A 15,005-nucleotide genomic window follows, 5' to 3' on the forward strand; every position below is an offset into this window, starting at 1 on the left:
GGAGAAATTCCTGGAAGCAGAATTACTACATCAAATGTAAATGTGTATTTAAAATGTTGCACTCCATAGAGGTTGTATTTGTTTACACCCCCATCAACAGCATATGAGAGTGCCCCTTTCCTTGCATGCTTGCCAGCTCTAAGATCCTAAAAAATGCTCTAACTTTAGTTCTAAAATTAAAGATGTATTATTATTATTATTTGGATTGAGTTTTAAAAGTCCTGTTATTCTCAGAAGATATACTGAATTGGTCACATTGGTGATTTCTGAAGAATGGGATTGCTTTGTCATTTAACTTTCTTTTTTATACCTTTCTATATTGTCTGAAATATTTTCAATGCACAGGTACTACATTAAACAAAAGATATGTGCTAATGTATATTATTGATATATCTTAGATATAATTATGAATGCTGTATATATTTTTGCCCCATAGCAGGTATATTATACCAAGAGAAAACACCCTTGTACAAGAAAAAGTAACCCCTGTCCCAGTGTTCCCAGTATACACAATAATAATCCATCCACTGCCTTAGCTCTTTATGGACAGAATTTTGTTCTTTATTTCTCAAAGACAGCGCCCCCAGGTGAATGTTTCAGTGTGCCAGCTACACTGCTCTGAAGGATTACTACGGTTTACAAAACGAAGGGCTCATTTTGGAGTGCTGTCAGAATCTGCTTTATTCCCTAATGCACTTCCTTACCATGTGCCAGGACTGTGTGAGTGACCTAATATATATGAACCAGCCAATGAGAGATCAGGGAAGAAAATTCGTACTGCAGTGTCCAGAGTCATCTCAAGGTGGTGGTACGGACCTGATGCTTGGCACCAGTGTCCCCTCAGTTACACAGATGATTATTGCTGTTCCCTTGGAGGTCCAAGCTGAGATTTTCCATTTCCTGAATTTGTCTGAATTCCCAGTAGAACCCACTTGGCACCACAGTGATGCCACAGGAACTTGTATGGTACTTCCCCTGCTCCCCAAACCCCAGCTGTTTGTCCCTATATTACAGTTTGACTTACCATATGTTTTACTTCCGGTAGAATGGGAGGTACAGAATCATATCCCTTCCGGAACTATATTGAAGGCCTTGATCTCAGGTGGCGAAAATGGGCCCTGGATGAAATTTATGAGAGCAGAGATAACAACAGAGGATTTTCTACAAGAATTTGGGAGACTTTGCTCTGAAATTGTGAGTGATAAACATACTTGAATTTCCATATTCTTTTTGCCTAGAATAGTGGATGCAACACTTATCCATTAAGTTGGTTAAACTAAAAATAAAGAAGGGAAAACCTAATAACCTGTTATAAGATTTTGAGCTATTTCTTCCATCCCCAGGTACTCAATTTTAACTACACAAATGAAAAAGTGAAAATATTACATACTAAGCCTCTCCATCAGTTACTGTTCATCTGAAGCTGGAGTTGTGTAATGGCTTTGATCAGAAAGCTTGTTTAATGCAGTAATAACATTGAACCTTTCTCTGGAAAGGCTCTGCATTCTAAGCTCTTTATTTGTATTAACTCATGTGCCTTCACAATAACCCTGCTAAAATATAATTTAAGATATAATAAAGTTCTGTGGATAGATGGTGGTTTTGGTTACATAACAGTGAATGTACTTAATGTCACCCAAAGTGGTTAAAATAGTAAATTTGATGTTATGTGTTTTTACCTCAATTTTAAATAAATGAATAAATATTTAAATATATGTATAGAAAACATTCTGCTAAGTGACAGAAAGAAGCCAACCCAAAAGACCACATATTGTATGATTCCACTTATTTGAAATGTCTAGAACAGGTAAATCTATAGAAACAGAAAATAGAGTTGTTATTTTCTAGGACTGGGAGTATTGGGGTGTCGGGGGGAATGGGTAACAACTGCTAATCGGTATGGGATTTCTTTTCAGGGTGACGAAAATGTTCTAAAACAGATTGTGTCGATAGTTGCACAACTTTGTGAATATATTAAAAAGTGTTTAATTTTACAGTTTAAATGGGTCAATTGGGTGATGTGTGAATTGTATTTCAATAAAGCTGTTGTAAAATGTGTGTGTGTATCAGAATAGCAGACTTGGCCTTGCAGATTTTGAAACATGATAAAATAAGAGTTTTCAAAACCTACAGAGATTGAATTTAAAAACACAAAAATTGATCAGAAACTGACATTCAGTTCGTAATGGTGAAGTTGAGGCAATGCAGAATCATCAAATGTCTCTGGATCATTAAAAATTAAATTACATCTGCTTAATACACATATAGAGTTTAATGTACCTCTTAGGGTCTTCTGAATCTTTTTAAAATTGACAATGAGTGAGTGAAATTAAGAACTCATTTAACTGGAATACTGATATAAATAGCTCCATTCTCTAACCACTGTAACTCTAATTCTAAGCCACTTTTTACAACCTTATATACAAAGTTCTGCACAAGGGCTGAGGGAGGGAATTCCTTTTGGCAGCAAGCCAAAGGCCCGGGGTCCTACACCAGGTAGTGGTAGGAAGCCAGGAATATGTGTTTTTCTGTGTTGGTGACAAGCTGTTCTTACTCTTAATGATGGCTGGTTCTCCTCTCCCCTCCCCCATTCTTAGTCAAAGACCTCCGTGCCCCTGGACTCCTTTTTCTCTCTGCTGACCAGTGAGCGAGTGGCAAAGCAGTTCCCAGTGATGACTGAGGCCATAACTCAGATTCGGGCTAAAGGCCTTCAGACTGCAGTCTTGAGCAATAATTTTTATCTTCCCAATGGGAAGAGCTTTTTGCCCCTGGACCGGAACCAGTTTGATGTGGTAAGCTCACAGTGATCCAGAATAATCCGAATCAAGTCTGTGTCCTTGCTTCAGGATGCAGCATTAATGCTGCCTCTCAGTAGGTCTTGAGTGAATGGGTTTTTTATTCACACACTTGACTCAGTTAGGATTAAACATAACAGGTGGGAAACAAGACTTGTAAAATATCACTGAGCTCTTAGCAAGGTCAGTCATTTATGGGCTTTGATAACTGACTGAAACCTCAGCTTTAGAGACTCCCTTTCATTCTGGAGTCGAACCTTAGTCATCAGATAACACATGCACTTTCGTCAGCCCTCACCTCTTAACGGGCCCTTCGACCTTTTCTCTTCAAAGATCAACCCCGTTGCCCTCTATTTCTGTGGCATTAATCCTTAGACCAGTGCTGTGCAAACAAACCTACTGCAGTAAAGGAAATGTCCAGTATGGTTGCTACTAGTCACATATGGCTATTAAACACTTGAAATGTGGCTAGTGGCCCTGAGGAATTCTATTTCATTTCAACTTAAATGTAAATAATCACATATGGCTAGTGGCTACCGTATGGGACAGCACATGAAGGGCTAGACTATGAAAGTACCTGAGAAGATTCTGAGTCAGGAGGTGGTCTTCTGTGCCAGGAGGTTACTTCTGTGAAAGACTCCCCATTTCCCTAAGAGAAAGTATATCGTTATCCTGGGACAAATATGAATTACTGAATTATTGACTTGCTTAAACTTCATTCGGTTGGAAAACACATTCTCATTAAGCAGTGACTGTGTGCCGGGCACTGGCTAGGCATGAGGGGATACTGTGTTCAGTGTGACAGACACAAGCCCTGCCCTTTGGAATATGCATTTGCCATATCTCAGGTTGTCAGTCGCTACATGTGGCTAGTGACTACTATGTTGGACAGGACAGTATAGCATTTCCATCACTGTAGAAAGTCCTATTGGATAGTGCTATTTTAGAACGTAAAATCTAGTTGGATTGACAGGCAGAAAATTCAGAGCACAAATATGGGAAATTAATGACCCAACCTAATGCTCTTTTCACCTCCCACCTCCTCATTCCTCCCTCTTCCCTCTGCACAGCTGCCTGGCTCCTTGCCCACTTTAATTGTTGGTTTCCCCGCTTGTCCACAGCACAGCCTTCCTCCAAGCATCCTCCCCTTCTGGTGCTCAGGGACCTCAGCCAGATTTGAATCCTGTCTTTCAGCTTGCTATAAGCAGTAGCTTTGATTCTCTGAACCTCAGTTTCCTCACCTGTAGTTCAGGAGTAGGAATTTTCTTTGTTTAGGGTAGCTGTGTGGATCCCAGAGTATAATGCATGCAAAGCACTTTACAGAGTGCCTGGCAGATAGGTAAGTATTCAATACATTGTAATTATTTTCAGAGATTCCTCCCCTCCAGTGTGGCTATGGGGATATATCTTCATCTGGACAAAATCAGTTGGCCAGGCTCATATTGGGCCCTTCAACTATGTAAGGACTTGTGAGCTTCTTTAAAACAATGGACTTGTTTATTCAGGCTTCACAGGCTCTCTGGTGTGTGCTTTTCAGATCCATTTTCATATTCTATGTCTGCAGGAGACCTGGAGTTTTGAAAATCTGTTTCCTCAAGAGAAGGGTTTACATTTTTGTTCTCTAAAGCTATAAGGAAAAAAATTATTTTGGTAGAAGTAAAGCTAATGGAACCATTCCTGTGATCCCCATCATCACTGGAGGCTGCTCCTGAACTTTTCAATGTCACAGAAATCTGTTTCTTCTGACGTGTATGTGGCTTTTAAATTTTGTTCATCTACTTTGGTTTTGGTTTTTTTTTTTAGTATGGATGTTTTATGTCTGAAATTTTGCTTGTGTCCAGGTGTAAGCAATGGGTAATGTCTTTTTTTGTTTGTTTTTTTTTGTGGCTGCGTTGGGTCTTAGTTGTGGCACGTGGGCTTCTCTCTAGTTGTGGCACGTGGACTCGAGAGAGCACGGACTCAGTAGCTGCCACACGTGGGCTCTCTAGTTGTGGCACACAGGCTTAGTTGCCCCGTGGCATGTGCGATCTTAGTTCCCCGACCAGGGATCAAATCCATGTCCCCTGCATTGAGAGGCAGATTCTTAACCACTGGACCACCAGGGAAGTCCCCATCTACTTTGTTTTTTAAGTAAAAACTTTTACATTATTATTATTTTTTTTTTGTAAAGAACACACGATATAAGATTTACCATCCTAGGGGCTTCCCTGGTGGCACAGTGGTTAAGAATCTGCCTGCCAGTGTGGGGGACACAGGTTCGAGTTCTGGTCCAGGCAGATCCCACATGCCACGGAGCAACTAAGCCCGTGTGCCACAACTACTGAGCCTGCGTTCTAGAGCCCACGAGCCACACTACTGAGCCTGCGCGCCACAACTACTGAAGCCTGCGCACCTAGAGCCCGTGTTCCACGACAAGAGAAGCCACTGCAATGAGAAGTCCGTGCACCACAACGAAGAGCAGCCCCTGCTCACCGCAACTAGAGAATGCCCGTGTGCAGCAACGAAGACCCAACACAGCCAAAAATAAATAAATAAATAAATTTATTTTTTAAGAAAAGTAAATAAAAAATGCTAATGTAGTACAATGAAAAAAAAAAAAAGATTTACCATCCTAGCCATTTTTAATTATACAGGACAGTAATTTTAGGTATATTCACATTGTTGTGAAATACAACCTCAGAAATTTTTCATCTGGCAAAATAGAACACAAGAAGTCCAGGGATCTTATCCAATTTAAATCTCAGGAATTTTTTCACTTCTGTAAATGTACTCACCTATGAGAGGAGGTGTCTGCTTGTCAGACTAGGCCCTGATCCCCAGGGTTTGCTCCCCCTGCTCTTGTGTCATCTGGCACAGCTGTGCTGCTTTCCTATCCCATGATGCCTTTATTGGTGTCTGAAACACCTGGCTTCTCTGCTACCCACTGTTGACATTTTCTTTAGAAGGAGCTTCTTTGTCTTCTTTTAGCTCATTCAGGTCCTTAGGAGACCAGGAAGAGTCAGTAACTTACTCAGAACATTTATTTGTCTGAAAAGGCAGTTCTTCTCTAACCTTGAACAATGGGAGTTTGGAGGAGAGGGAGGGGCCCTCAGGTTTGTCCTTGGTCTTGGAGAGCGAGGGTCGATTCAGGAGTGATTGAGGAAGTTAGTTCTATTCTTTGGGCAGACCAGAGGGTATTGGTTACAGGCCTCTATGGACGTTTTAGGCCTGCTCACAGGAGATCAAGCCATGGGGACAGTGTCAGAGGACTTGGGGTTGCTGGATCAGAGGTAGCCTGCCACTGAGACAGCTGTTTCAGGGTTCTCCTGAACCCTCAGCAGCACCCCACCAGTTCTGGATCAGATACAGGTTGAAGCAAGGCTGTCAGGATACAGGAGGCTCTTCGTGTGAAAGGGAACCATGTCTTTGCCACTGACGGATCTCTTTGGTGTTAGCCCTCCTGTGGGATTTATCTGTCTAGGCTGAGTACAGCTGTTTGTTTTTTAACTTCTGAAATATGGACATTAAAGTCATGGTTCTTTTATAACAGTAAACAGTGCCTTCTTTCTGAGAAAATGGTGAAATACTTTCCCTAAAACTGAAACATGCAGCTTTTCTTCTGTTCTGTGCATTCACAATACCTCACATTAGCAAACTGCTGTGTCATTTTGGAACACATTGAAGTTCACTGTTTCCCAGCTACCGTTAGGATAGGTAAGATGGCTGTTAGTGTTCCTGGTTTCCTGACGATGAACCTGAAGCCCATAGTACCTTCGCTGTTTGCACAAGGTCACTCACTGTGTCTGAACCAGAGCTTTGGTTTTCTGAGTCTTCCCTCAGGTTGTAACCCAGTATTTCCAAATCACTCCTCTTAAAAAAGCAACATCATTTTATATCATGACACTCTTAAGGTACTTGTTATAACAAATCTCCACTGCCTTCCTTCTGCTCTGCTTTTCAGAAAATATACTGGGTGTACGTGGGAACACCACTTTTAGGGACATTCATCTCTCCTTCCTGTCCGTCCCTCTCAGGTTGTGGAATCCTGCCTGGAAGGTGTCTGCAAGCCAGATGCCAGGATGTACAAGCTGTGCTTGGAGCGGCTAGGCCGGCAGCCTTCTGAGTCCATCTTTCTGGATGATCTTGGACCGAATCTAAAAGCAGCTGCCAGCCTTGGTATTCACACCATTAAGGTAAAGGTCACTGTTTTTCGAACCCCTGTTGTGCCCCAGACACTAGTGTAAGCATGTCTATGCAGTCCTCTTACACTCATAGTTGCAGTTGCCTCTAGTGGTTTTCACCCATGCTGCCATAGTCTTTTTATTTTTTATTGATTATGAAATCTAGGTGACTAGTCACTTGTATTTTCAATAGGAAGTAAGAAAAGAGTTACACACAGGGAGGTGAATGGCAGACTTAAGACATTTCGGGTGACAGTTCTGCTGGCCTGGTGATGCTGCTCTGGGTGGGGACCCAGCAGCTACCAGACACACGGGCCACCCCAATGCTTTGAAGCAGGAGAAGCCACGTTGGCGGCGGGGGTCTCTGTCCAGCTTTCTGCGTTTGGGTTTTCGTTATTAGCTGATGGGCCCATAGGGACAGAGTGGACACTACAGCACAATATTCTGCCCTCCTGGCACGAGGGAGTATCATTCACTCTTAACCAGCACTCTTCCCAGCAGATAAGAAAGCTTAATGTGGTTAGGAATTAAATGGGAGGAGGAAACTCATTCTGAGGCTTTCTCATAAGCTGACTCCCCTGGCTGCAAAGTCCTTGCTCAGAGAACTGACTTCTTCTATATTTCCCTCTAAGAAAGTACCCTCTTAGAGAACAGGCAGGAGGGTGGGGCAGGGTTGACTGGGCGTCCATGTTCAATATTCTCTGTGAAACCAGGTTCATGACCCAGAGACTGCAGTAAAGGAACTGGAAACTCTTTTGGGTTTTCCGTTGAGAATGGCTGTTCCAAACACTCGCCCTGTGAGAAAGACGATGGAAATTCCCAAGGACTCCTTGGAGAAGCACCTCAAAGACTTACTGGGGACCCAAGTCACAGGTAGTTAAGCTTCTGCATTTTGGTAAAGGCTAGGCTTTCAGTCTGGTTCACACTTTCAGTTCTTAGCGGAATATGCTGGAGACAACGATGCCATGTGGTGAAGAAAATAGCCAGTGCGCTCAGTGAGCCCAGTGGACCCGAGTGCTGCTCTGTTTTGCTTGGAAAAAAAGCACTGACTTCCTTTTTTATGGATCCCCAAAGTGTACTTGGCCCTTGTTCCATGTGAGAGTGTGGTGTGGCAGCAATCGCCTGCAAAGGGCTGTCCCGGAGGAGAGGAACTTGCAGTATGTGCCCAGGGGTATTTGAGTGTTTTGAGATGACAGCCTGTTTTGTGAAGGTGACTTAAAAGTTGCACGAATTTAAAATGTGACAAGCCATCTCTGTCTCTTCAAAGGAACCTCTAGCTCCTTCTTCACATTCCACCCTCAGAAAAACAGGTGCTTCATGACCTTTTTCTTTTTAAATTTATTTTATTAAAGTATAGTTGCATGAACTTTTGAAGAAATTTCTACCTGGTGATAAAGTTTGATCCTTGAAAGTACGTTTTTTTAAATTTATTTTTTTATACAGCAGGTTCTTATTAGTCATCCATTTTATACATATTCATGTATATATGTCAATCCCAATCTCCCAATTCATCCCACCACAGCCCCCCCACCCCCTGCCACTTTCCCCCCTTGGTGTCCATACGTTTGTTCTCTACGTCTGTGTCTCTATTTCTGCCCTGCAAACCGGTTCATCTGTACCATTTGAAAGTACTCTCTGTATGCAGCTTCGCATGAGGATTTTTTCCAGTGATGGGATTGTTCTTAGAGCCTCTGCAAAGCTGAGGGACCCTTTCTGATGAGACCAGCTAAGTCAGGCAAACTCCCATTTCCTGCAAATCTGTGTGTAGAGTTCATCTCATTGTGAAGACTAGGGTTAATTAGGCTGTTTCTGCAAGGCAGCCTCAGAGTTTAGCCTGCTGGGGTGGGAAACGCATCTCCTGAAAGCCGCTTTGGCTCGAGCTGCAGGCCTCTGCATAGCTCCTTTCAGCTGTCACGTCATTGTCAGGCGTGGTGTGGCCGAGTATGGCGTGAGGGGCACACTTTTCAAGTGAGGGCACTTTTCATCCTCGGCTTAAAGCATTCCATTTAGCAAGACGGGTTTCCATGACTCTGCTTGTGTTTTACAAACAGGACTAAAAACCTTTTCTTTACGGAGCAGGAGTTGGCAGGAAGGACAAAGCTGGACACCTGCCCAAGGTGAAAACTGTCGTGTAGATCCAGCGGCCTTTGCCGCACCGTAGTGTGATGTTCTGGCCTCGAGCTGGAGGTGGGGGGGGTGTGCCTGGGACGCAGTCACGTCGGGTACCCCGGGAGGAGCTGCTTTCCTTACAGTGCATTCCAAATCAGGGCGCTCTGCATCCGTATGCAGCACTCGTTAGAAAGAAAGAATGTCTGTCCGCATTTGTCCTCCAGAGCTGGTGTGAGTTTTCCTTGCTTTCAAACTTGCAGGCCCACTGGAACTCCTTCAGTTTGATCACGGGCAGTCAAATCCCACCTACTACGTCAGGCTGGCTAAACATCAGCTGGTTCTGAGGAAGAAGCCGCCAGGGACACTGCTCCCATCCGCGCATGCAATAGAGAGGGAGTTCAGGTAAATTCTCAGAGCTGGGGGTGTGCTCGCCGTCCCTGGCCTCCGCAGCCCAGCCCCTGAGCTGACCAATCAGCACTCCATTAAAGTGCCTTGAGACATTTAAATTACAAGTATGACTCTCCAAAATTATTTCTGATAAGAACATGTCACCTAATTTTATTCAGGAGCTTGTTTTCTCTTTTCTCTACCTAAACCTCTAGGAGACTAGACTTTTTTTGAGCCTCCATTAAGTGGGGTCATAGCCCAAGGAGGCATGGCCGTGAGTTGATAGTTATTGAAACCTGGGGTTCCTTATATGAATCCCTCTAATTTTATGTATGTTCGATATTTTTCATAATAAAATGTTTAAAACAAAAAATGTATTACAACCCATCCAAAATAAAATCTTTTGCCTTGTGAATAGGAAAGTTTAAACATAGTAGGTTGAAAAACACTAGCTTCAGACTCTTGGACAGTGAGTGGCAGTGCGATGACTGGACTCCAGAGTGGGGCTTCCTCTCCTGGACGGCTTTCTCTTCCCCTTCCTCCTTCCTTCCAGCCTATCATGTTCTGCAGAAGGAAAGCTGCAGAGAGTAGTAAGGAAAATGTGATTTCGGCTCCTGGCCTCTTCTTTCTCACCATTTATTGTCTCTCCTCTGACTTTTTGGTTTCTTGAATCTGACTTCTCTAAGTGTTACGGGGACTGATGACTGACAGTTATGAAGCCTTCAGGAAAAAACCTGTAGCTATTCGTGAGCATTCATAAATGTGCCCGTGTGATAGTGAGTGTGTGCTTGTAGAAGAGAAACCCTGAAATGTAAAACTCCCACTGTCTCTGTGCATCCTGCTTGTGAACTCTCACCAACTTCCTAGCGTACTGAGGAATTCTGGAGTGTTAGAAGGACATCGAAAAATCCAAGAATGCACAGAATTTCCATTTTAGTAAAGGAATAAAATGTGCATTTGAAGATGAAATGTGTATGGTATCTGCTTATAAAATGCCAAATCAAATTTGGAAAACTGTTTGGGAAAACAGTATAACATAATTTATAAAAACCTCAGGGTAGTCATACTTTTATACCTAATAATTCCAATAGGGGATCTCTCTTTTAAAAAATAGTTCTAAATAGGGAGAAAAGCTTTATGCATTAATATGCTCACTGCAGTGTAGTTTATAATAAAAAAAATTGGAAACCTACAGGTACAATAAATGAGTAATGATTATGCAAACCTTGGTATTTCTGCTTGTTGGAACAATAACATAATAGTAATAGCTAACATTTACTGAGTGTTTAGTATGTGTCAGGCACTAAATAAATGCTTTGAATATATTGTTAATTCAAACCATTCTCACAACTCCCTGATATGGTCCTATTATGATCTCCATTTTATAGATGAGGACAGTGAAGCTCAAAGAGGTTAAGCAACATGACTAGTGACACACATCTAGTATGTGAGTGATGGAGTCTGGCTTCACACCCAGGGCTGGTAGGATTCCATACCCCAGTCTTAATGATTATGCTATTATTGCAGCCAATAAAAGGATGCCTATAATAAAATTAAAATGTGTATAATAAATTTTTTTTCCTTTTCGGCCGCCCATTGTGCCTTGGGGGATCTTATTTCTCCAACCAGGGACTGAACCCAGGCCATGGCAGTGAAAGTGCCGAGTCCTAACCACTGGACCACCAGGGGACTCTGCCAAAAATAAAATTTTAATGTAGCAAAAACAGATACAAACTGTATCTGTCTTTTGTATATGTCTTAACTATGTTTTTTGTAAAGACTTGTACATTGAAACAAAAACATTGGAAAGGAACACACCAAAATGTTTACCCTGGTCATGTTTGCGTTTGTTAGTACAAATTGTAAGTGACAGAAACCCACCTAGCCTGACTTAAGTATTCAAAAAAAAGAAAGGAGGAGAAGTGGTAAAATGTATTGGCTTCATTATCTAAACCTTTCAGTTATGGCTGGATCCAGGGGCCCAAATAATGTCACCAGGACCCATTCATTCTCTCTCTCCATCTCTCAACACTTCTCTCCTTGATAACCACAGTGAACGTTCCAGCATATCTCCAGAGATTGACTCGTTGGCCCAATATGGGTCACAGCTTTGTTCCTGAACCAATCTCTGTGGTCAGGAGGATGCATTATTCAGATTGGCCAAATCTGGGTCTTGTGCTCAACCCTGGAATCAGGATTGAGTCACTCTCACCCAAACCATGTGAACCTACAGTGGGGGAGAGCTGTTTCCCAAAGGAATGTCTAGGTATTACTATCAGAACATGAAAAGGGGAAAGGACAGCAGGCAGCCAAAAGCAGGAGCCAGTTATTGGTGATAAGACCGACTAATTATTTTTCTATTTAAAAAAATTCCTTCCTTAATGTTTCATAGAATTTATCAGTAAACCCATCGGGCCTGGAGGTTTTTTAGGAAAAGTTTTTTTTTTTTTATAGTATATGTCATTTAAAAAAATTTTTTTTATTGGAGTATAATTGCTTAACAATGGTGTGTTAGTTTCTGCTTTATAACAAAATGAATCAGTTATACATATACATATGCTCCCATATCTCTTCCCTCTTGCGTCTCCCTCCCACCCTCGCTATCCCACAGGAAAAGTTTTTTGATTATGGGTTTGATGTAATAAATATTGGGTTATTCAGGTATTTTATTTCGTCTTGCCTTAGTTTTGGTAAATTGTAATTTGCAAGGAATTTGTACATTTATTAAAATATATAAAATTATATTATAAAATATATAAAGTTATATATGTCCATTTCATGTTAACAGTTGAATTTATTGTTCAAAATATTCCCTTACTGTTTTTTTTTTAATTTATTTTTGGCTGTGTTGGGTCTTTGTTGTTGCGCGTGGGCTTTCTCTAGTTGCGGCGAGCAGGAGCTACTCTTCATTGCGGTTCGCATGCTTCTTATTGTGGTGGCTTCTCTTGTTGCGGAGCGTGGGCTCTGGGTGCGCAGGCTTCAGTAGTTGTGGCACACAGGCTCAACAGTTGTAGCTCACGGGCTCTAGAGCAGAGGCTCAGTAGTTGTGGCGCACGGGTTTAGTTGCTCCGCGGCATGTGGGATCTTCCCGGACCAGAGCTTGAACCCATGTCCCCTGCATTGGCAGGCGGATTCTTAACCACTGCGCCACCAGGGAAGTCCTCCCTTACTGTCCTTTTAATGTATGTAGGATCTGTAGTGATTTCCCATCTTTACCATTCCTGCTGTGGATTGATAGTATTTTATCTCTCTTTCTTTCATCAGTCTACCTAGGAATTTATCATTGTGTTGATAATTTAAAAGAACAAATGTTTAGTTTTGTTAATTTTTCTGTGGTTTATTTTCCATTTCATTTAGTTCTGCTCTGAGCTTTATTTCTTTCCATCTTGTTACTGTGGGTGTATTTTTACCTTCTTAGGTGTAACCTTAGGCCATTGATTTAACATCTTCCTTCTTTTCTAATATGAGCTTTCAAAGTTATAAATTACTTTGTAAGCACATATGCATCCCACAAATTTTGACATGTGTTTTTATTATTATTATTACAGTTTGAAATATTTTCTCATGTCCCTTGTGATTTCTTCTTTGACCCATGGCTTATATGGAAGTGTGTTGTTTAACTTCCAAATATTTGGGCTTTTTCTAGCTATCACATATTAACAATTTCTCGTTTAATTCTATTGAGGTCTTAGAAATACTCTGTAAGATTTTGATACTTGGGGCTTCCCTGGTGGTGCAGTGGTTAAGAATCCACCTGCCTAATGCAAGAGACACGGGTTCAAGCCCTGGTCCGGGAAGATCCCACATGCCACGGAGCAGCTAAGCCCATGCACCACAACAACTGAGCCTGCGCTCCTAGAGCCCGTGAGCCACAACTACTGAGCCCGTGCAACCAGAGCCCGAGCTCTGCAACAAGAGAAGCCACTGCAGTGAGAAGCCCGCGCACCACGACGAAGAGTAGCCCCCGCTCGCCACAACTAGAGAAAGCCGCACGCAGCAACGAAGACCCAATGCAGCCAAAAATAATAAATAAATAAATACATTTATTTATTTTAAAAAAAAAGATTTTGATACTTGGAAATTTATTAGGACTTATTTTATGGACCAGTACGTGATATATCTTGGTGAATATACTGTGTGCACTCTAAAAGAATGTGTATCCTGCAGTGTCTGTGTGTGTGTTATAGGAATGTCCATCAGGTCAAGTTGGCTGGTAGTGTTGTTCAGATCTGTGTCTTACTGACTTTTTCTAGTTAGTGTAGTTTTGATAAAGTCAGTTACTGATAAAGGCATTTTACAGTCTCAGCTATGATTGTGAGTTTGTCCATTTCTATCTTTCATTCTGATAATTTTTACTTTAGGTATTTTTGAAGCTCTTTTATTAGGCACATACACATTTTTTATTTACTTTTGTAATCTGAAGTATAGTTATTTAATGTTGTGTTTTAATTTCTGCTATACAGCAAAGTGACTCAGTTACAAATATATATATTCTTTTTTATGCCGTATTTTATATATATATATATATTCTTTTTCATATTCTTTTCCCTAATGGTTTATCACAGGATATTGAATATAGTTCCCTGTGCTATACAGTAGGACCTTGTTGTTTAAGGCACATACACATTTATGATTGTAATATCTTCCTGGTGAATTAACTCTTGTATTGTTTTGAAATGTCCCTTTTTATCTCTGGTAGTCCTCTTTGCCTTAAGGTCTCTTTTTCTAATATTGATATAGCTATACCAGCTTTCTTATGCTTACCAATTGCATGGAACTTCCCTTTCCATCCTTTCATATTTTGTTTTATTTATTTATTTCTATCTATGTTTTTATATTTAAAGCATGTCCCTTATAGACAGTATATTAAGTCTTGCTTTTGAACCCAGTAGGACAACTTCTGTCTTTTAATTGGAATGTTTACTCTAATAAATTTAGTGTAATTATCAGTATGTTTGACTCAGGTCTATAATTTTGCTGTTTGATCTTTGTCCCATTTGTCTTTTGTTCTCCTTGCCTTTTTGCCTTCTTGGGTCAATTGAAATTTTTAAATTTTAGCATTCCATTTTAACTTCTGCATGTAAAATTTTTAAATCAAAAAATAATTTCAAGAATATCCAGTCATCTCATTCAGCAGTGTCTCTCATTTTCCTTTGTTCTGGCAGGATAATGAAAGCCCTTGCGAATGCTGGAGTCCCTGTCCCCAAAGTTCTTGACCTCTGTGAGGATTCAAGGTAATGTTCAGATTTATTTTTTCTATTGTGTATTCAAGCTACAGAAGAGAAAAGTCCTTATGCTAACTCACATTCCAGTTTCCTAGAGTAAAGACAAGTAAAATTTGGGTAGAAGAGAAAAGAGATTTTATAGTAACCTCCCCTAGAAGTTCACAGATCTTTAAGTTATCCTGAAAGATAAATGCCTGCTTTCGTGAGAATTGGTAGGAAATATCTTTTCTAACATTTAAAAAATATATGTCCATCTAGCTTCATGTTGCTTGTTTTAATTAATTTTTTTTATTGTGGGCTTTCTAAACTGTTTTTGAATTGCTTTATAA

General features: G+C 41.0%; 1 protein-coding gene across 1 annotated transcript in view; it reads left to right on the top strand.

The window, feature by feature from the left end:
• The window catches only part of ACAD10 (acyl-CoA dehydrogenase family member 10), a gene marked incomplete at its 5' end in the record, with an annotated part of 45,529 nt that overhangs the window by 3,539 nt on the left and 26,985 nt on the right, over positions 1 to 15,005 (top strand). The window contains 6 exons of the mRNA XM_079717725.1: positions 1,046 to 1,194; positions 2,598 to 2,792; positions 6,809 to 6,967; positions 7,669 to 7,828; positions 9,325 to 9,466; positions 14,617 to 14,685. Coding sequence (XP_079573851.1) covers positions 1,046 to 1,194; positions 2,598 to 2,792; positions 6,809 to 6,967; positions 7,669 to 7,828; positions 9,325 to 9,466; positions 14,617 to 14,685 — 874 coding nt within the window. The remainder of the gene's footprint in view (positions 1 to 1,045; positions 1,195 to 2,597; positions 2,793 to 6,808; positions 6,968 to 7,668; positions 7,829 to 9,324; positions 9,467 to 14,616; positions 14,686 to 15,005) is intronic.

Source organism: Hyperoodon ampullatus (genome assembly GCF_949752795.1).
Source record: "Hyperoodon ampullatus genome assembly, chromosome: 13".
NCBI lineage: Eukaryota > Metazoa > Chordata > Mammalia > Artiodactyla > Ziphiidae > Hyperoodon > Hyperoodon ampullatus.